The following is a 22,500-nucleotide window of genomic DNA, read 5'->3' on the forward strand; positions in this document are numbered from 1 at the left end:
CGCGCTCCCACGGCACGAGAGGGGGCCGGGCCGGAGCCCGGCCCCCCCACCACCGCCGGGGAGGCAGCGCGCGGCCGCGGCAGCCACGACGGACAGCCGGGACCCGACCCACGCCCGAGCACGCGCGCCAGAGCGGGGGCCACGGCGGGGGGGGGAGGCGGTCCCCTCGTCAGCACGCAGCGCCACCGCCGGGCTGGCGGGCGGCGCCGGACACGGATGGGAGGCCGCAGCGGGCCCGGGAAGCGCTAGCGCACCGGGGGCGCGACACCGGATCGGCAGCCGGACGGGGGGAGGCCACAAGACGGCTCAGCGGCGAGGAACTAGGCAGCGCCAGGAACAGGAAAAGCGGCGGGGGGGGTTACAGAGGACGGCGAGCAGCCGCGAGAGTGCTCAGGGAACCCTTTCGAAAAAGCGCCTCCAAGACCAAAGGCCGGACACCAAGGGCCAACACGGGGTCCCACCGCCCAAGGCCTCCAAGCACAAGGACGGTCCCGTGGCACCCAAGGACGCCGACCTGGCCCCCACGGCGGGCCCTTGGCAACCTCGCGGGGCTCGGGCCCCGAAACACCACCAACACCACCGCAGTCACGGCCGGCCCCCCAGAACACTCTCCCGCACGCGCAACGACGCCACCCCCGCCACCCGGCTAGAGGCCGGACCCCGCGCGGACCTTCTCCTCCTCCTCACGACGGGACCGAGAGCACTTCGCCTGGGGACGACCACCCCCCAAAAAAGCCATAGCGGCCCGGGGAGGGGACGACACCCAAACAAGCGGCGAGGCCGGTTTCGGTCCCGAGAGAGCGGATCGAGGACACAAACGCGCCTTCAGGCATCCGGTCGAGGCAAGGGCAGCGGGAGTCCGTCGGCGGCGGCGGGGAGGGGGGGAAAGCACAGCGGGCGAGGGCCGGGAGCGCGTGCGGGGGAGAGCCGGTTCGGGGAAGGGCGCGCCAACGAAGACGCAAGCCGGGCCACCAGGTAAACGTGCACGGGATCCCACCGCCACCAGCACGAGAGCGGTCCCGCGACGCCCAGGACGCCAGCCGGCCTCAGCACCCTTGGCGCACCTCACCACGAACCGAGCCCCACACTGCTGGGGCCCAACCCCACGTGAACCCCCCCCGCCGCGGGGTCCCGTCTTGAACCTCCGTCTGTCCGGTCCGTCCCGGAAGTCACGACCCTGGGGGGAAGCGCCCCCAGGCGAGAGCGGCCCGACCCGTGCCCGGCACGCCACCGCCAGCGGCGACTCGGGACGGGAGCGGGCGGGCAGACAGCCGCTCGCGCGGCACGGGGAAGCGGGACGCGCGGGGGCGCCCCCCGAGCCCCTCGAGAGACAACGCCACGAGGAAGGGCGGCCGCCCGCGCGCTCGCACGCACGCGGGAGCCCCCACGCGCCGGACGCCGGCCAGGCCCGGCGGGACCCTCCCCCGACTCGGAGGGGGGAGGCGCAGGCCGCGGTAGGCAAAGAGCGGCGCTCGGCCCCCACCGCGGGGCCGGCAGAGTCAGACCCCTCGCAGAGAGGAAGTTCTGCCCAACACGCAACGGTAGTCACCCCGCACCGGTGGCCACTACGCGCAGAGGAGGGGCGGCGGCTGGGGGGTTCCGGTACCCCAAGGCACCCTCTCGGATCGCTAGAGAAGGCTTTCTCACCGAGGGCGCATCGCCCCCACCCAAATCGTGCCCCCCCGCCCGTCCGGGCCCCGCGGAACGGCGTTCCGAAGGCCTGACAGCCAAGGGCTCCGGGGGGCGGGCGGTGGATTCGCGCGGTAAGGAACAGGCACCACAAGGCAATCCTGAGCGCTCGCGGCCGGGACCCCGGGAGGAGACCGCCCTTCGCCACGCCACGCACGCCATGCTCGCGTCCCCGACCAACCGGGAGTTTTGCGCCTCCGGCGAGGCAACGACGAGCAGAGACAAAGCACGGCATGCCAGGCAAAAAAGGCGGCAGCCCCTCGGCTGGCCAAGCGCCAGAGCGCGGGCTCGGCCCGCCGCAACCGGCTCACACACGCCCCACCAAGTCCAGTCCCCACAACACCACCAGCACAGCTTGCGGCGGGGGATGACGAGGCACCCGCGTCCCACGGGGGGGGGCGGGGTGGGCCTCCCTTACCGACTCCACCACCCGCTCCTCGGACACGCCACCGACAGCGGTGGCCCGACGGAGGGGGCTCGCTGGGAACGGGAAACGACGCTACCGACTCGGCCTCAGGCACCTGAGACGACCTGGAGCGCTCCAGGGGCACCACGGAGGGCCACGCGCACAACGCGCTCAGCACGCCCAAGCGCGTGAGCAGCGCGGCGCCGGGACGGCCCTCCCCGTGGCGGGGAGGACCGCGCACCACACGAAGCCAGGGAAGGCAAGCGAGAGTGTCCGCTGCGTCGGGGGACCCCGGGCCCGCGAGCGCCGTCAGGCAGAACACGGGAAGGCGGGGTCGGGCCGGAGCCTGCACACACCCCCCCCGCACCCCCCACCTCACCGCCACGGCGGGCGGAGGCGAAGGAGCGAGGGGCCCGCGGGCAGAACGAGAAGAGCGGTCCCATTCGCCATGAACGTCCGTCCCTCGTCTGGCGCGGCTTAGGCCCGGCCCGGGAGAGCGCGAGAGCACCACATCGATCTGGCAAAACACAAGCGCCGAGAGGAGCCCGAGGAGGGGAGAAGCCGGTGAGGACAGCAACCCGAGGGGGAGCCTGTTTTGTTTTGTTTTTTTTCGGCCTCACCGGCACCCCCTCGAAAACCCCAGGGCAGGAACAGCCGGACAACCCGAGAGAGAGGAACGCCTGACACGCGGCACGGAGCCTTGCGGGACGGGAGGTTGTCACGACCACAGCCGGGTGCCCACAGAGTGGAGGACACAGGGTAAAGGACCCACGCGCCACCTGCCCACAACCGCCCTCGGGTGCTGGAGACCGGAGGCGGCACCAACGGCCTGGGCCACCTGGAGGCACAGGAGCCGGCGCACAGGCCCACGCGGACGGCTCAGGCCAGCGACGGCAGAGCCGGGCTTGGCATCCCTGTCAAGCCCGGAGCCCCGCCACACGCCCAGAAGCCCACCTCCCTTAAGGAGAGGATCGCCCAAACATAACGTGCCAGCACCTACCTGGCGGCAAAAAGGGCTCATTTCGGGCGAGAAAATAGCCGCGCCGCCTGGCGTGGCCTAGCCACAGGTCACCGGGATCTCCTGGGACCGTGTCCCGGCCACGGGCCCCAAGCACTAATCCATCGCCCCCGTCTCCCCCCGGAGCCCCCCCCGCGCCCCCCCCCCCCCCCCCGGGCCATCTGGTCGACCCCCGGAACGTGGTGGCAGCCGGCAGCGAGTAGGGACTTGGCGGGAGGTGGAGCGGCCCGGATAGGCCCGCCCCCGGGTCCGCCTTTCGTCCCCAAATCGGGACTTTAGAAATTCTCACCAAGTTCTGTGGAGGCCCCTGCGGACGCCCTCCTCCCCGGGCCTCAGGACCGCCCCATGCCGGTCCCCGACTCCCGGCCGGGACTGAGGAAAGGGGGCGATGCCGCGGAGGCGTCCCCCCGAAGGCCGGACCTCAACGGGAACCGCAGCCGGGCCCCTGGGGCCCTCGCGGCCCGGCCCGGCCCGGCCCGACCCGGTCGGGTCCCCACCTCCGCAGCGGGCCTCGGAAAACTTGTTAAGAATATCGGGTCCGGGGCGCCTGGGTGGCTCAGTTGGTTAAGCGACTGCCTTCGGCTCGGGTCATGATCCTGGAGTCCCGGGATCGAGTCCCGCATCGGGCTCCCTGCTCGGCGGGGAGTCTGCTTCTCCCTCTGACCCTCCTCCCTCTCATGCTCTCTGTCTCTCATTCTCTCTCTCTCAAATAAATAAATAAATAAATAAAAACCTTAAAAAAAAAAAAAAATATCGGGTCCGATGACCGGGACCCCACGCGTGCCCGCGGCGGGGCCCGTCGCGCCATCCATGGGCTTCCCCGCAAGGCTCAGGCCGGTCCCCAACCGCCCGAGCGTGACACGGAAGGCCCAACGGCCGACCGGAGCCACGGGCCGGATGGCGTCCGGGCGCCCGACGCAGCCTCTCCCATTCCCGCGGGCGGAGGAGGGGGCACCGGCGGGTGCTGGTCGACCCGTCCAGGCGGCCACCCTAGCGTGGCTCTCCGGGAGCGAGGCGGCGGCGCCACCACCAGCCCACAAACCTGGAGGCTCAATCTCCCGCGAGCGGAGGTCGCGCCGGTGGCCCGGAGACAGCGGGCCGATCTCGCTAGCGTCGCCGGCCTCCCGGTACTCCGCCTCGGGAACCGCGGCCAAATACAATCCCTTGCCGACATCGCTGACACTCCGGCGGGGACACGCTATCTAAAAGCGGCCGCCAGGTGGCACCCGACAACCGGCGCGAACAACAACGAGGCAGATCCGGATCGCGGGCCCGCGAAGGCGCACAGCCCGGCCGCCCGGCCGCCCGATCTCGTGGGGCACGGGCCTCCCACAGCGGCACACCTGCGGCGCCCGGGCTTCCGGGAGGACTTAAGACACATTTCGGCGGGCAAGGACCGTAAAACCGAGACCAAGCGAGTACTCCGACAACCACCACGGATGAACCTTCTCTCTTCTATCATTTTAAGGGGAGGAGGAGGTCTCTCTGAAGCATACGAAGAAAGCTCAGGACAGGAAGGGGGGGGGGGGATTGACACACACCCCCAGAAAGGTGCACATCAAATCCGTCTCTGCACGTACGCGATAACGTCCAAGGCCAACAAGCGGGGCGGGGCGTGCGGGGGCGGGGGGCGGGGCGCGCGGTGCGTGCGGGGGCGGGGGCGGGGCGGGGCGGTGCGTGCGGGGGCGGGGGGCGGGGCGGGGCGGTGCGTGCGGGGGCGGGGGGCGGGGCGGGGGCAGGCGCGGAATGGGGAGGAAGGGAGTTAAAATAGTCCTTCACTCAAGAAATCCAGTTCCGCAGAATAGAGAGCCCAGAAATGGACCCTCAACTCTATGGTCAACTCATCTTTGACAAAGCAGGAAAGAATGTCCAATGGAACAAAGACAGTCTCTTCAACAAATGGTGTTGGGAAAATTGGATAGCCACATGCAGAAGAATGAAACTGGACCATTTCCTTACACCACACACAAAAATAGACTCCAAATGGTTGAAAGACCTCAATGTGAGACAGGAGTCCATCCAAATCCTAAAGGAGAACACAGGCAGCAACCTCTTTGACCTCAGCCAAAGCAACTTCTTCCTAGAAACATCGCCAAAGGCAAGGGAAGCAAAGGCAAAAATGAACTATTGGGACTTCATCAAGATAAAAAGCTTTTGCAAAGCAAAGGAAACAGTCCACAAAACCAAAAGACAACCGACAGAATGGGAGAAGATATTTGCAAATGACATATCAGATAAAGGGCTCGTATCCAAAATCTATAAAGAACTCATCCAACTCAACACCCAAAGAACAAAGAATCCAATCAAGAAATGGGCAGAAGACATGAACAGACATTTTTCCAAAGAAGACATCCAAATGGCCAACAGACACATGAAAAAGTGCTCAATATCGCTCAGCATCAGGGAAATCCAAATCAAAACCTCAATGAGGGCGCCTGGGTGGCTCAGTTGGTTAAGCGACCGCCTTCGGCTCGGGTCATGATCCTGGAGTCCCAGGATCGAGTCCCGCATCGGGCTCCCTGCTCAGCGGGGAGTCTGCTTCTCCCTCTGATCCTCCTGACCCTCCCCCCTCTCATGCTCTCTTTCTGTCTCTCTCTCTCTCTCAAATAAATAAATAAAATCTTAAAAAAAAAAAAAAAAACCTCAATGAGATACCACCTCACACCAGTCAGAATGGCTAAAAGTAACAAGTCAGGAAATGACAGATGTTGGCGGGGATGCGGAGAAAGGGGAACCCTCCTACACTGTTGGTGGGAATGCAAGCTGGTGCAGCCACTCTGGAAAACTGTATGGAGATTCCTCAAAAAGTTGAAACTAGAGCTGCCGTATGATCCAGCAATTGCACTACTGGGTATTTACCCCAAAGATACAAAAATAGGGATCCGAAGGGGTACGTGCACCCCGATGTTTATAGCAGCAATATCCACGATAGCCAAACTGTGGAAAGAGCCAAGATGTCCATCGACAGATGAATGGATAAAGAAGATGTGGTATATATATACATACAATGGAATATCATGCAACCATCAAAAGGAATGAGATCTTGCCATTGGCAACGACGTGGATGGAACTGGAGGGTATTATGTTGAGTGAAATAAGTCAAACAGAGAAAGACATGTATCCTATGATCTCACGGATAGGAGGAATTCTTAATCGCAGGAAACAAGCTGAGGGTTGCTGGAGTGGGGGGTGGGGTGGGAGGGATGGGGTGACTGGGTGATAGACACTGGGGAGGGTAGGTGCTCTGGCAAGCGCTGTGAATTGTGCAAGACTGTTGAATCTCAGATCTGTACCTCTGAAACAAATAATGCAATCTATGTTAAGAAAAAAAAAAAAAGAGGGCGCCTGGGTGGCTCAGTTGGTTAAGCGACTGCCTTCGGCTCAGGTCATGATCCCGGAGTCCCGGGATCGAGTCCCGCATCGGGCTCCCTGCTCGGCAGGAAGCCTGCTTCTCCCTCTCCCACTCCCCCTGCTTGTGTTCCCTCTCTCGCTGTGTCTCCCTCTGTCAAATAAATCAATAAAATCGTAAAAATATATATCTTTAAAGAAATCCAGTTCCGGGACATCCGTGCCGTCCAACACTAGTACGGGGTGGGCGGGGGAGGTGCTCTAGAAGAGTTAAATATTGATGATGATGATGATGATGATGGAGAAGAAGAAGAAGGAGGAGGAGGAGGAGGAGGAGGAGGAGGAGGAGAACTGTTCCATGCTATTAAGGGTAAAACAAAAACAAGGCGTAGAACTTCCTCTGGCTCGTAAAGGGGGAAAAAAAAAATGGTTTGGGTTTTGTTTTTTGTTTTTTCTTTCTTCCTGTTTCAACTAAGCGCATTTCAGGGCACCTGACTGGCTCCGGTCGGAGGAGGCCCACGCGACTGCGACTCTTGATCTGCAGGGGTCGTGAGTTCCAGCACCATGCTGGATGATCACTCAAAAAGCTTTCAAAAACAAACACGCAAACAACCGACACCGAGCAGCATTAACCATCAAAGATACACACCTGTGACGAATACGACGTCAGAGGAAACCACGAGCAGCAGTAGCAGAGGATAGGACACTAGAGGGCAACAGAGCCCCATCCATAGGTGCTAGGGGCACTTGAACGCTTTCTGTGTCCACTAGGGACCTCGAAAAAACTTCACTCCCCTATCCAGGGAGGAGAGGGGAGAAGCAACCTCCAGCAAGAATTCCTTTGATTATCTTAATCGCAGGAAACAAACTGAGTGTTGTTGGAGTGGGGGGTGGGGTGGGAGGGATGGGGTGACTGGGTGATGGACACTGGGGAGGGTGTGTGCTCTGGTAAGCGCTGTGAATTGTGCAAGACTGTTGAATCTCAGATCTGTACCTCTGAAACAAATAATAATGCAATCTATGTTAAGAAAAAAAAAAGAAGAAGAAGAAGAAGGAGGAGGAGGAGGAGGAGGAGGAGGAGGAGGAGGTAGCAGGAGGGGAAGAATGAAGCGGGGGGAAATCAGAGGGGTAGACGAACCATGAGAGACGATGGACTCTGAACAACAAACTGAGGGTTCTAGAGGGGAGGGGGGTGGGAGGATGGGTTAGCCTGGTGGTGGGTATTGAGGAGGGCCCATTCTGCATGGAGCAGTGGGTGTTGTGCACAAACAATGAATCATGGAACACTTCATCTAAAACTAATGATGTAATGTATGGGGATTAACATAAGAATAAAATAAAAGAAAAAAAAAAGAATTCCTTTGATTAAAGGTAACTCTTACTACATTGAACTTCACCATTTCGGGGCACCTGGGGGGTGGCTCAGTCGTTAAGCGTCCGCCTTCGGCTCAGGTGACGAGCCCAGGGCCCTGGGATCGAGCCCCACATCGGGCTCCCTGCTCCGCGGGAGGCCTGCTTCTCCCTCTCCCACTCCCCCTGCCTGTGTTCTCTCTCTCGCTGTCTCTCTCTGTCAAATAAATAAATAAAATCTTTAAAAAGTAAATAAATAAATAAATAAATAAATAAATAAATAAATAAATAAATAAATAAATAAATAAAATAAACTTCACCATTTCAACATGGACCTTTAATGGTTTCCTTCCCAACCAAGCCTTTCTCCTTGCCTCCTCCTTACCCGCGTGAATCCCTGATCCCACTTCACAACATCCCCCCCCCCACACACACACACCAGGCTGAAAACTGTTCTCTCTAAACCATAAATCCTGAGCATCAGGAAAGTACACGAGGAAACACAGACGAGAGAGAGAGAGAGAGAGAGAGAGAGAGAGAGAGAGAGAGACCAAGCAAATAATGTGGCTCTGAAGGCTGGACATCGATCGAGTTGAGAGAAAGGACCAGACATCACAAACTCGAAAAGAAGGTTTTCCTTTAAAGCTGATCTCTTCCTGAGTTGGCTAAACTACGTTACTGGTACGGCCTCCACTCAAGAGTGCGACGATCAAAAGAAGGTTTCGCAGTAAACACTTCACGGGTGCATCTATTAAAAAAAAAAAAGAAAAGAAAAGAAAAAAAAGGGCGCCTGGGTGGCTCAGTTGGTTAAGCGACTGCCTTCGGCTCAGGTCATGATCCCGGAGTCCCGGGATCGAGTCCCGCATCGGGCTCCCTGCTCGGCAGGGAGTCTGCTTCTCCCTCTGACCCTTCCCCCCTCTCATGTGCTCTCTGTCTCTCTCATTCTCTCTGTCTCAAATAAATAAATAAAATCTTTAAAAAAAAAAGTTCACGGGTGCAGGCTTCACATTGGTTTTTCAAGTACACGTATTTCAGGGCACCTGGCTGGCTCGGTCGGAGGAGGCCCACGCGACCGCGACTCTTGATCGGCGGGCGTCGTGAGTTCCAGCACCGCACTGGATGGGTGTACAGATTACATACACAAGCAGACAGGCAAAAGGAATTAGAATCGCTATGGTGATTTCGAAGAAAACAAAACAAAACTCAGGAAACAAAGTCGTCCTCTCCGGGCCCGTTTCATGCTTATGTATAGAGGCGATAGAGACCCTGTGATGTTGGCAGACAAAAGAGACAGGTCGGTGGATGGAACGCCACAGATACCCAAACAGATAGGCCCAAGCCCGACAGAAGTTTGACAAATGCGCAAAGGCCATTGGAAGGAGGAAAGACGGCCCACCTCCCCACGAAATCAGAGGGCAGGCATCAGACATCCACAGACCCAACACGCAGGCAAGCAGGCAGACAAAGAAACAAGAAAGCTGGGGCGCCTGGCTGGCTCAATCCGTGAACCGTCCGCCTGCCTTCGGCTCAGGCCCTGAGCTCAGGGTCCGGGGATCCAGCCCCACATCGGGCTCCCTGCTCGGCGGAGACTCTGCTTCTCTCTCTCTCAATCTCTCTCTCTCTCTCTCTCTCTCCCTCCCTCCCCCCTCCCTCCCCCCCACCCCTCCTCTCAAATAAATAAAAGTCTTTTAAAAAGAATAATTTAAAAAAAAAAAAAAAGGAAGAAAAGAACGTCACTCACTCCCCTTCCGGCATAGGGAGGACATCTTCGGGGGGGGGCGGGGGATGGGGGGGATGCCTCTCGGGAGAAAAGGGGGAGATTCAGCGAGTCAGCGCACCCTCCTTGCACCTGTGTGTGTGTGGGGGGGGGTGGTGGTTTGTGTGTTTCCTTGCCGCTGCTCGTTTTTTACAAGTGTATATAGAGTTCAAAACAGTATGCTGGTTTCCTTTATATCTAAGTCTTATCTCGGGTTTGGGTTCTGATGGGAGGAGGGAGGGCCACCTTTTCTTCCGACATGGTGGAGAAGGAGAAGAGGGATGCAGGCCTGTGCATATTCTTTTCCGTCGTGGGGTGAGCAGAGGACTCGGATTCAGCTCTTGCTGGATGGGATCTAATTTCTCTGTAAACAATCAGGCAAGATATCAGGCGAACAGAGGGCGAGCAAAGGTTAGCAGAACATGGACAAGATTGGCTATGGGTGCTGGAGTTTCCAAAGCAAGGATTTCATCAGAGGCACGTGAATGTCAAAGATTTCCAGGGACCATGTTCATGGATGACTTGGGGTATAGGTCATTTCAAAGTTACGGTGCTACCACCCGGTCACTTGAGCATACTGTCTCCAGCTCACGGCTGCAGATGCGATATGGGGCTCCTCCAGGGATGGAATTGTGCCAGAGAAAGGGAGACAGCAGCCTGTAATTGAGCCTAAGGTGTGTCTGAGAGAGTGACTCTCTAAAGTGCCTTGAGGCAGAAGGAGACCAGCTAGATTTGTCTTTGCTAGGTATTTGTGGCAATGGGGTCGGTGTGGCTGGTGGGTGTTGTCTGTTTATTTTCTAGATTCAGAGAAAGAACTCTTCAAGTGGAAGTATTTGCACAAGGGGTCTGGCAGGATGGGAGGGTGCAGGGGTCGGTCCATTTAACAAGATAACAGGAGGATCAGGCCTTTTAAGAACTAGGCAAAGAGAGGAGTTTAGCTTTGGTCATCACAGCACCTGGCACCTCAGCAGAAACAACAGAAGGTTCCCAGGATGAATTGAGTTGCAGGAGTCAGCGTGAGCAGACCCCACCACCCTCAGCCCTTATCCCTCAGCGCCCCCCCCCCCGCCCCCCAGGCACACACACCCGGGCAGGCAGCGGCTATAGTCCACTCCGAGCTCCAGATCTGGGTCCCGCCCCCCCACCCCCACCCCCACCCCCACCCCCACAGGGCTCCCCTGTCCTCTTCTCAGCCAGAGATGTATATGGGAGGGTGGTCCCAGAACAAATCTCCCCTCATCCACGGAAACCTTGCCAACACTTCGACCACTTTGCCTGAGCTACCAACTCATCTGTACCCGTGCGTGATTTTTTCCCTATGGACCAGGGGCCTAGTTACCAACTTAGGATGGACAGCCCCCCCCCCCCCCCCCAGCCTACTGTTCCAATTCGACCAGAGGACTTCAGTTGGGGGGGGATGGGGGGGCTGGGGCTGGGGCTGGGGCGGCTGATGGGACGTTCAGGGTGATCCATTCTAATGGGCCTCATTCAATCGCTTCATTCAAATGCAGAAAGCTTTCTGTTAAAGTCAGAGCCTGGAGCTTCCCTCCATTCAATGGCTTTCCTCAACTCCCCCTAACCCTTAGGCTGCAGCTTGCAAACTTCGGAGAGAGATGAGGGAGGGAGGGAGGGAGGGACGGAAGGGAGGGAGGGAGGGAGGGAGGGAGGGAGGGAGGGAGGGAGGGAAGGGAGGGAGGGAGGAGGGGAAGGGGAAAGAGGGTGTCTGAAGAGCTCACCTCATCTGGGGGCAAAAAGAGTCCCCTCCTTTTCCTAACCCACGAAACTCCAGTAAACCCTTTGGGAATCATGAATGTGGGGGATGATGTCTTACTATACTGCCTTCCAGGGATGGGTGTGCAGGTAGGAGGGTGTGGCATGGTGTGGCTGGCTGAGTCTGAGGAGGACCTTGAACACATGATGGTGGTATCTTAGCGGTCAGAGGCCAAACACAAGCATGGAGTGATAAGGGCTAAGGGCTAAGGGCTAAGGGAGGCCTGACAGGGACCGTTCTAACTCATCCACCGAGTTATGGGCCCAGCAAGCACACTCCTCTAAATCAACATTAACAGTTTATTGATTGTTGGGGCACCTGGGTGGCTCAGTCATTAAGCATGTGCCTTCGGCTCAGGTCATGATCCCAGGGTCCTGGGATCGAGCTCCGCATCGGGCTCCCTGCTCCGCGGGAAGCCCGCTTCTCCCTCTCCCACTCCCCCTGCTTGTGTTCCCTCTCTCGCTGTGTCTCTCTCTGTCAAATAAATAAATAAATACAATCTTAAAAAAAAAAAAAAAAAACAGTTTATTGATTATCCATCGACCTGTCCTCCCTCTCCCACCTGCTTCCCAAGGGAAATCCTCGGTCTCATTCCACGTAGTCACTGGCTGTTTTCGCACACCACCTTCCTGTCCAGTAAGAGGAGGAAGGAAGATGGACAAACAGGAACCAGCCCCACAGATGGCACCTCTGCACAGAGGGGTGAGTGTGAGTCTCATTGGGCCAACTGTGACTCTGAGCCATGATCCCAGGGTTGTTTAAAATATGGAACAGAAGGAGCACCTGGGTGGCTCAGTCAGAACAGCACATGACTCTTGATCTCAGTCAGGGTCCTGAGTTCAAGCCCTACACTGGGACTACAGATGATGAAAAATGAATGAATGAATGAATGAATGAATGAATGAATGAATGAATGAATTTTTAAAAATAAAGTATGTAATGTTTATCTCTTTAAAAAAAAAAAATGGAATGGAGGGGCGCCTGGGTGGCTGCCGGTTGAGCATCTGCCTTCAGCTCAGGTCATAATCTCAGGGTGCTGGGATCGAGCCCCACCCCTCTGGGGCTCCCTGCTCAATGGGGAGTCTTCTCCCTCTCCCTCTGCCCCTCCACCCACCCATGCGTGCAAGCTCTCTGTCTCTCTGTCTCTCTGTCTCTCTGTCTCTCTGTCTCTCTCTCTCTCTGTGTGTTTCTCTCTCTGTCTCTGTCTCTCTCTGTGTGTCTCTCTCTCTGAAATAAATAAATAAAAACAAACAATCAAACTTCAAAAAGGAAAAGGGCAGGGACATTTATGATTATTCATGGCGAAAGTTGGAGCACGTATATTCAGGAAACATATGTACCATAGATTCCCATGTTTACTTCGGGGTGGAGACCTGACATCTGAATGAGGCAAAACTGAGTCCCTGATGTCAGGAGGTTATCTGAGGACAAGGAGAAGAGGCTGTGGGCATGCTCTGAGAGCTGGTACAACCTGGATGGGGTCTTAGGCTCCTTTTCTCAGGTAAGGAATCAGGACCTCGCTTCTTCATAGGCTGCAGCCATTATCAGTTGACCTTGAGTCCAGACTTCTGCAGAGACAGCCAGTATTTGGTAGCAGGGCCTGAAAAGACACAATAGCTGACTAGGGGGAAACAGTTCCCTGAAAAACCAGCTTTAAGCTTTCTGCTAGCATCAACCTCATTAACCTTATGGGGCACGGTTTCAATCCCCACCCCCACCCCCACCCCCACCCCCACCAAGTGAGGATCATTCCTCAGTCTTAGGGAATTGGGATGATGATGGCTGTGGCTATTCTTTCATCTCCTCAGGGGAGGTAGGTTTTGGGTAAACGACAGTTTCTGTAAATCTTAGCTGTAACATGGCTATGTTCAGGGCTAAACAGAAGTTTTTAACCTACAGGTTAAAAGGGAATAAAAATAACAGGGAGTCAGACATGCTACATTTTTCCCTGTTAAAATTTCCCCTTGTCCATCCTGCATTCCATTTCTATGACACATGGGCAGAGGTCTGCCTTCTTTATTTAACTGCTTCAAGCTGAATTAGGGTGCAGTAGAGGCTTTGGAATGGAAGGATCTGAGACACTGCAGGTCGCAATTTTTGGTCCCTTGTGCTAATGGAGGGGGTCTCAGAGATAGTTCCTTATCTGAGAACTTGGTTATTTTTCTACATGGTTTGGGACTACATGACACCATTGATTTTATCCCCAAGTGTAGTCTAAGGAATAGTAACAGTAGAGTCAAACCCAATTCTCTCATTCTCTCTCAAATTGATCTGATATCGGTGGGTATCCAAGAATACAGATCAGTAAATTAGTCTGAGCCCCTCCCCTGGGGGGGGGGCGGTAGGTTGTGGTGGTGAAGGGCTTCTGGTAGCCAAGTAGCTTAGTGTTTGATTTTATTTACATGGGTTCTTTTTTATTTTTTTTTTTCTTTAAAGATTTCTATTAAGTAATCTCTACACTCAATGTGGGGCTCGAACTCACAACCCCGAGATCTAGAGTCGTATGTTCTACCAGCTGAGCCAGCCAGGTGCCCCTATTTATATGGGTTCTTATTTTCCAAAGAGGAGTTAATACAGGTGCAGCAAGGTGGAATTAAGGATCATAGACTCTGCCTCATTCAGCAAGTGATCTTGTAGTTAATAAGAGGCATTTCTATGGAAACAAAAGGAAAACATGGTTAATGGTTGGAACAAGGGATACACCTGGTGTCTAAGTCCAGAGGGCTGCCAGTGAGAAGGTCTCTAGATGTCAGGCTTGAAGCATCCTCCAATAGAGTGGGAGTGGGCAGGGGCAATCTGACTAATTTTTCTGGCGTATAGTTCAAATGTCTCATTTTGAGTGACTCATAGAGCAACAGGCACAAAGATTGTCTATATATGAGTTATTGTGGTCATTTCCCTGAAATTTATTTCAAGTTGTCCAGCTTTCATTTGCCAGACTTCAGGAAAAAGGACAGTTTTAGTTCTTAATGATTGTAAGATAAGAGAATGGGAGAATGTTCTGAAACAAATAATGCAATATATGTTAAGGGGAAAAAAAGAAGAAGAAGAAGAAGGAGGAGGAGGAGGAGGAGGAGGAGGAGAAAAGGAGGAGGAGAAAAGAAGAAGGAGAAGAAAAGAAGAAGACGAAAAGAAGAAGAAAAGAAGAAGGAGAAGAAAAGAAGAAGAAGAAAAGAAGAAGAAGAAGAAGAAGAAGAAGAAGGAGAGAAGAAGAAGAAGAAGAAAAGAAGAAGAAGAAGAAGAAGAAGAAGGAGAGAAGAAGAAGAAGAAGGAGAGAAGAAGAAGAAGAAGAAGAAGAAGAAGAAGAAGAAGAAGAAGAAGAAGAGAGAGAAGAAGAAGAAGAAGAAGAAGAAGAAGAAGAAGAAGAAGAAGAAGAAGAAGAAGAAGAAGAAGAAGGAGAAGGAGAGAAGGAGAAGAAGAAGAAGAAGAAGAAGAAGAAGAAGAAGAAGAAGAAGAAGAAGAAGAAGAAGAAGGAGAAGAAGAAGAAGAAGGAGAAAAGAAGAAGAAGAAGAAGAAGAGGAGGAGGAGGAGGAAGAAGGAGGAGGAGGAGGAGGAGGTAGCGGGAGGGGACGAATGAAGCGGGGGGAAATCGGAGGGGCGGACGAACCATGAGAGACGATGGACTCTGAACAACAAACTGAGGGTTCTAGAGGGGAGGGGGGTGGGAGGATGGGTTAGCCTGGTGGTGGGTATTGAGGAGGGCCCATTCTGCATGGAGCACTGGGTGTTATGCACAAACAATGAATCATGGAATACTTCATCTAAAACTAATGATGTAATGTATGGGGATTAACCTAAGAATAAAAAAATAAATTAATTAAAAAAAAGAGAGAGAATGGGAGAATGTTGGAAACCTTAGTTTGAAGAGTCACAGTCAGATACTCAAGGAAACCAGAAGGATCCAGGATCCAGTCCAGTTTTATAGGCAAACAATAAACGTTCAAAGATAATTAATCTAACACTCACAAAAGTGTGTTATTGAAATGTAATCTTTCTCTCTAAAGTCACCTTCATTCCTGTCAAAGATAGCCAAAAGAAGATTAATTTGTTTGTAAAACAAGTCCAGTTTTAACAAACTTGGCCCAATCATCTACGTAGGGACAGCAAGAATAGCAATTGACCATATATGGGGTCTTTCTTCTCTTTTCTTTTTCCTTTCCTTCTTTTAAATCTGCTTTGATGGAGCTTTTTACAAGGAATTTTAGATTGATCCTTTAACTGCCTTTTTAAAGCCGAGAACCAAGCCAAATATTGGCCATCAGATTCGCCTGCAAGACTTGTAGATTTGCGGAGGGGTAGACGAACCAGGAGAGACGATGGACTCTGAAAAACAAACTGAGGGTTCTAGAGGGGAGGGGGGTGGGAGGATGGGTTAGCCTGGTGGTGGGTATTGAGGAGGGCGCATTCTGCATGGAGCACTGGGTGTTGTGCACAAACAATGAATCATGGAACACTACATCTAAAACTAATGATGTGATGTACGGGGATTAACATAAGAATAAAAAAAATTACAAAAAAAAAAAAGACTTGTAGATTTGGGTGAATTCCTCTCTTCTTTGAGGGCCTCCAAATTTCCTGAAGTTCCTGCATCTGCCAGGAGGTGGTACTCTTCACTCACCTGGTAAGGTTGAGGGGACCTCTCTAAGCAAGGTTATCAGGCCAACATTTCTAAGGGGCTTTACTGGCTCCATAAAGTCAATCTGACTTTCTTAAAGCAGTCTCACCATATCTGAGTCTACGCATGTGTCTCTTCGAGATGACAGTCCAGGGGCACCTGGCTGGCTCAGTCGGTAGAGAGCACGACTCTTGATCTCAGGGTTGTGAGTTCGAGCCCCACGTTCAGTGTAGAGATTATTTAAAAAATAAAATCTCGGAGGAGCGCCTGGGTGGCTCAGTCGTCAAGCGTCTGTCGGCCTTCGGCTCAGGTCATGATCCCAGGGTCTTGGGATCGAGCCCCACATCGGGCTCTCTGCTTGGCCGGGAGCCTGCTTCTCCCTCTCCCGCTCCCCCTGCTTGTGTTCCCTCTCTCGCTGTGTCTCTCTCTGTCAAATAAATAAATACAATCTTAAGAAAGAAAAAAAGAGTACACTAACAATCCAAGAAAACCTTGTCATTTTAACATAGAAAACCCAAATCTCAATCTTATACCAGTGTGCTTTTCTTCTTCTTTTTTTTATTCTTATGTTAATCCCCTACATTACATCATTAGTTTTAGATGTGGTGTTCCATGATTCATTGTTTGTGCACAACACCCAGTGCTCCATGCAGAATGGGCCCTCCTCAATACCCACCACCAGGCTAACCCATCCTCCCACCCCCCTCCCCTCTAGAACCCTCAGTTTGTTGTTCAGAGTCCATCGTCTCTCATGGTTCGTCCGCCCCTCCGATTTCCCCCGCTTCATTCGTCCCCTCCCGCTACCTTCTTCTATTTTTTTTTTCTTCTTCACATAGATTGCGTTATTTGTTTCAGAGGTACAGATCTGAGATTCAACAGTCTTGCACAATTCACAGCGCTTGCCAGAGCACCTACCCTCCCCAGTGTCTATCAGCCAGTCACCCCATCCCTCCCACCCCACCCCCCACTCCAGCAACCCTCAGCTTGTTTCCTGCGATTAAGAATTCCTCCTATCACTCTGAAAAACAAACAGGGTTCTAGAGGGGAGGGGGGTGGGAGGATGGGTTAGCCTGGTGGTGGGTATTTAGGAGGGCACATTCTGCATGGAGCACTGGGTGTTATGCACAAACAATGAATCATGGAACACTTCATCTAAAACTAATGTTGTAATGTAAGGGGATTAACATAAGAATAAAAAAATTAAAAAAAAAAAAAAAAAAAAAAAAAAAAAAAAAAAAAAAAAAAAAAAAAAGAATTCCTCCTATCCGTGAGATCATAGGATACATGTCTTTCTCTGTTTGACTTATTTCGCTCAACATAATACCCTCCAGTTCCACCAGTGTGCTTTTCAAACTGCCTTCTCCCAAGCTCAGTCAGTCCTGACCATGCATAAAATTCCTTTTCAAAAATTCTCCTTCACAAACCCCTTCCACAATTTCCTTTTTCATTCAGACTCGGTCTTAAAGTTTTCTTTCTTTAAGTACCCAGTCCCGTTTCAGTACACCATTACTTCCTTTTCCCTCAACAAAAAAAATGTTTTCTCATTTCTTGTACCTCTTTTACACGTCTCCTACCTTCCCACACACGGAGTTGTTTTTGTTATCATTTTGTAGCAGTCCCAATTCCATGTGGCAGAATTTTAATTCTTAGAAATCTCAGTCTCTGGTGAAACGTTAGTAGTAACCAATGGCGCACTCTCTATTACACCAGAATTCTTTAGATTGGCAAATGTATGAATATATTTCATAAATTTTATTTATTTGACAGAGAGAGACACAGCGAGAGAGGGAACACAAGCAGGGGAAGGGACAGAGGGAAAAGAAGGTTCCCCAATGAACAGGGAGCCCAATGCGGGGCTCGATCCCAGGACCCTGGGATCATGACCTGAGCCGAAGGCAGACGCTGAACGACTGAGCCACCCAGGCACCCAAACGTGGTTGGTTGGTTGGTTGGTTTTTATAAAGGTGATGGAGAGGTATATTTTGATAACCACAAATACAGGCTCACTGTTGTGACGGGAGCGTGGCACATTCCACTGCCCACCCAACGGCTTGTAACGCAGGGAGAACCGAATCCAAGTGCTTTTATGACAAAGAAAAGAAAGAAAAGGAAAGAAAGAAAGAAAGAAAGAAAGAAAGAAAGAAAGAAAGAAAAAGGGAAAGAAAGAAAGAAAGAAAGAAAGAAAGAAAGAAAGAAAGAAAGAAAGAAAGAAACGCAAAGTTGATTATTTGTATTATGTGTGACATTGATAGCTCCAAAACCACGTCTTTTTAAAATAAACCAACAACCTTGAATTGGCTTTAACGCCAAAGAAGTTGCACCTGCGTCCACTAAAAAGTCAATCGATTGTTTTCCCCCATCAGACTCCTTGGGGAAAGTCTGAAGCGGGCGGTCTAAGATCAGCGGAGCCCTCGGGCCCCTTCCTGCTAGTTTGGGAGGTGCTCCAATTTAAACCTCATAAGGAGGTGGCCCAAGGGCTTGGGCCCAAGGGCAAGGGCTTTTGCTCCTTGATAAGGGGGTGGGGAGGAGGAGGAGGAGGAGGAGGAGAAAGGGGAGCCCATGGCACCCGGGGGGGGGGGGGCGGGGGGGCGGGGGTAGGGAAGGGCGGCTGAGACGGCGGCAGGGGAGTAGAGCACTCCAGGCACACACACCAGTGGTGCAGAAACGGGGCAGGGGAGGCGGCAAGGGAGCCATTGGTAAGGCCCAGGGCACATATACATTTACAGTTTTGGACGAACCTTTTCTTTTTTTTCTTCTCCGCCTCCGCCTCCGCCTCCGCCTCCGCCTCCGCCTCCGCCTCCGCCTCCGCCTCCGCCTCCGCCTCCGCCTCCGCCTCCGCCTCCGCCTCCGCCTCCGCCTCCGCCTCCGCCCCTTTCTTCATCTCCTTCTGCTTAATAGGCTTTGTCTGTGGTGGCTTTTCAGCCCTCCGGAAGCCAGTGGGTTGGGCATCGGTTCTGGTGCCTGTACTTGGGGAGGAGGAGGAGTGGATTTCAGATTTCTAGCATCGGCCTGTCTTCCTCCTCTTCTTCATTATTTTGACTGTTGGGAAGTGGGGGTAAGGTCAGGTGTGTTAAATTTTTGTCTATCTCTGGGCCGTCCCTTGGGTCCCTTACCTTGAGGCATCTTTATTGTGGAGTGACATAAGAGTCTGAATGTAGGGAATTTCATCCCAGATCATGTGAGCTTGAAAAACTGGGTTTATTCTTATCTGAGTTTTACCATGCCCGATTTTTACGAGCACCTGCCTCTAAACTCTTTAAGTAGGGGCACCTGTGTGGCTCAGGCAGTTAAGTGTCTGCCTTGCGTTCACATCATGATCCTGGGGTCCTGGGATGGAGCCCCACATCCGGCTCCCTGCTCCGCGGGGAGTCTGCTTCTCCCTCTCCCAATGCCCCCCCACCCCCAGCTCGTGTGCTCTCTCACTCGCTTTCTTTCAAAGACATAAATAGAATCTTTAATAAAAATAAAACTCGGGGCACCTGGATGGCTCAGTGGTTAAGCGTCTGCCTTTAGCTCAGGTCATGATCCGAGGGTCCTGGGATCAAGCCCCTGCATCGGGCTCCCTGCTCGGCGGGAAGCCTGCTTCTCCCTCTCCCACTCCGCCTGCTTGTGTTCCCTCTCTCGCTGTGTCTCTCTCTGTCAAATAAATAAATAAAATCTTTAAAGAATAAAATAAATAAAATAAAATAAAATAAAATAAAAATAGAACTCATTAAATAGAGCTCCTTTACAAATGGATGTTAGCAATAGCACCCGGAGGTGGAGGAAATACCTCACATGTATAACACATACGGACACATAGACACAAACAAGATGCAAACAAATTTTAGCCTTTGTTTCAGTCTTATTTGTGGAGAGGACATGAATGGAGAGGACACGAAAGACCCAATGTTCAAATCTCCCTCTTTTAGTAAAACAAATGCAACTGCGAAGCAGCATTACCGTGTACAGATCCCACCCGTCAGTTGTTTTCCATTCCCAATGGAAACAGGGTCGGTTTTATGCAAAGATAGCAAAAGCTGCAGCAACCAACCAACCAACCAACCAACCAACCAACCAACCAAATGAAGACCAGAGCATCTCCCTGAGTGTTGGTTCCTCCCCAAAAGTCGGGGCTTCACTGAGGGAACCAAAGAGCTTCCTAGTTTCTGATCACCCAGTCTCCTAGCAGGCTTTCTCTAATTGTGTACACAATTCAGACATGTCAAAAGAACCCCGCTTGGGCCATCTGAGACTCATGTTATCGTGAAATGTTTCCCATGCAAGTAAGCACTTGCAAGTATAGGCTCCCTATGCATTGTACATGTAGCGTGCAGGTGTTTCTTGTGAGGGTGGGCCGTTGTTTCCTCAACATTTGGTGCAGGGTTCTACAGAGTTTTGGTTTGTTTCGTTGGTTTGGTTTTCTGCACACGTGTGTGTGGGGGGGGGGTGTGGTGTGGTGTGTTGTGTGGTGTGTATCTGTGTGCACGGTATCTATCGCTGCTGCGCAGCTAGCTGATCCTCAGGGTGCATCATCCTAACACCGCAATGGCTCGAAACAGCATTTCTTTATCGATAACTTCCTGGTGCTTGCCCTGGGTGGCCCCTTGGGTTCTGCGGGTTTACGCCGGGCTCACTCAAGCAGTGGCTTTCGGCCAGAGGGTCAACTTTCACACGTCTGGCAGTCGGTGCCGCCGAGCACCGGGCTGCCTCTGTTGTCAATGCCTCTCATGCTCCAGTCAGCTAGACTGGCTTTCTTACGTGGAGGTCTCAGGACGGCATGCCAAGAAGGTCGAGAACGCCGGCAGACCACCTCTTCAGGTGTAGGCTGTGAAACCAGCCAAGTGTCACTTCTGCTCTATTCTTTGGGTCAAGACAAGTCCCAAGACCCGGTCCAAAATCAAGGGACAGAGCAATCAAGCCTACCTCTGGATAGCAGGAGCATCGAAGTCATAGGACGTGAGGGTGCACACGTGCCGGGACGTGAGGGACACACGGTTGTCGGTCTGCCACAAGGGATTCCTAAACCCTATGCCGCGATGCACATTTTTGCAAAAGTAAGCTTTACGTTTTAGCATCTAAAACATGATTTCCTTTGAATCAACCCCTAGAATTGGATTCACCAGGAAGAAGGGGAAGATGCGTTTTCCAGCCTCTTGATACAGAAGCTCTTGATTTCCAGAGGGCACTTGGAGGACCCTTCACCAGTCTCTGCTTTGTAAGGCGGGGGGAATTTTTTTTTTTTAAGATTTTATTTATTTATTTATTTGTTTGTTTGTTTGTTTGTTTATTTATTTGAGACAGAGAGAGAGAGAGAGAGAGAGAGAGAGAGAATGAATGAGAGAGAGCACATGAGAGGGGGGAGGGTCAGAGGGAGAAGCAGACTCCCTGCTGAGCAGGGAGCCCGATGCGGGACTCGATCCAGGGACTCCAGGATCATGACCGGAGCCGAAGGCAGCCGCTTAACCAACTGAGCCACCCAGGCGCCCAAGGCGGGGGAAATTTAATTGGCCAACCCCCCATGAAAAAGCGACCGATCACGTTCCGACGTCCGAATTAAAGGCAGGCTTCCTTTTTAAAGGCATCCATAGAGCAGCCAGCTCCGTGGCAAGGAGCCGGACTTCTGTGTGTCTGATGAGGAATCCCATTCTCGGCATAAAGGCAATCTCGGGGAGCAGTCGGAGGCAGACCAGATCTCAGATCCACCAAACCCAAGAAATCCCTTGTGATCTGAATGGCTGAATTTGTTGAGGTTTCCCTCCCGATGGCTAAGAAGATGCCTTCCTATCACAGATGACAAAACACAAACCAACAAAACCCCGATAGCTGGGCAGGGTCTTCAAGAAAGGGCCCCTTTTTCATGGAAGCCAACTCTTCCATCTCGCGCCACCCGCCATCATGGAGAGGAAGTCTCTCGGGATGAACGAATGCCTTTGCAATCTACGTTAACCGACTCTCTTTTCCGATAGGCTGACACTCTTTCCCCTCGTGGACACGTCCCGAGATCGGCAGGCTTCGGTGCATCGGTCTTCTGTGCACCAAAAGCCGTGCGAAGGCCCCTGTCGTCGAAATGTATTCGGCATGGACGCTAGTGAAGAATTTTAAACCAGTCTAGCCCGGTTCAGTCCTTCAGTCCTTTTTTTTCTCATTTCTTACATGACCGCTGTGTCCTAAAAGGATACAACTGAGGAAACTCCAGATGGAACAGAGGCAAAGGGAAGGGGGGCAGAGCTTCCGTGTTCCGTGACCCCTCTCCAGGAACGCCTCTGTCCCCACCATTTCAGGCGTTCAAGCAACCTGGAAGCTCCCCGAATTAGGTTAGTTCTTCTTCGAAGGGGCGGGGGTCGGGGTGGGGAAGGTTGGGGAGCGCCGAGGTTTGGAAACATTGCAGGGCAATCAAGGCTATTGCCAAATCTCGAGTCCGTGCAGAGGTACGTAAGGTACACGTAAGGCCGGGATGGGGGGCGTGGCGTGGCGTGGCGTGGCGGGGCGGGGCTTGGCGGGGCGGGGGTGGGTGGGTGCGCGCGCCTGGCGGGGAGGGTTGCGGTGTGTGTCCATGTGCGTTCAG

At 53.2% G+C, this 22,500-nt stretch overlaps 1 protein-coding gene and 1 long non-coding RNA gene across 15 annotated transcripts in view; one reads left to right on the top strand and one right to left on the bottom strand.

Annotated features, from left to right (window-relative positions):
- LOC135363386 (serine/arginine repetitive matrix protein 1-like) overlaps nucleotides 1-5,754 on the top strand; it is a 9,206-nt gene extending 3,452 nt beyond the window's left edge. Inside the window, exons 2-4 of the mRNA XM_064583942.1 lie at nucleotides 430-526; nucleotides 651-4,664; nucleotides 4,973-5,754. Coding sequence (XP_064440012.1) covers nucleotides 430-526; nucleotides 651-1,724 — 1,171 coding nt within the window. The 3' untranslated portion in view covers nucleotides 1,725-4,664; nucleotides 4,973-5,754. The remainder of the gene's footprint in view (nucleotides 1-429; nucleotides 527-650; nucleotides 4,665-4,972) is intronic.
- LOC135363387 (uncharacterized) overlaps nucleotides 1-22,500 on the bottom strand; it is a 101,496-nt gene that overhangs the window by 13,541 nt on the left and 65,455 nt on the right. For 5 of the 14 annotated variants that reach the window (XR_010409076.1, XR_010409071.1, XR_010409075.1 and 2 more), the window contains 3 exons: nucleotides 19,433-22,500; nucleotides 18,692-18,992; nucleotides 12,277-12,938 (listed from right to left, as the gene is read on the bottom strand). The exon at nucleotides 19,433-22,500 is cut by the window's right edge and continues 241 nt beyond it. This is a non-coding gene — a long non-coding RNA (uncharacterized LOC135363387). Of the gene's footprint in view, nucleotides 1-7,136; nucleotides 8,029-8,495; nucleotides 9,078-9,813; nucleotides 9,932-12,276; nucleotides 12,939-18,691; nucleotides 18,993-19,432 lie in introns of those variants that run through there. The other 9 variants (XR_010409067.1, XR_010409066.1, XR_010409063.1 and 6 more) reach the window with 9 other exon arrangements.

Source organism: Mirounga angustirostris, unplaced genomic scaffold (assembly GCF_029215605.1).
Source record: "Mirounga angustirostris isolate CCGP_5_RB_7025 unplaced genomic scaffold, mMirAng1.0.hap1 SCAF_158, whole genome shotgun sequence".
Taxonomy (NCBI): Eukaryota; Metazoa; Chordata; class Mammalia; order Carnivora; family Phocidae; genus Mirounga; species Mirounga angustirostris.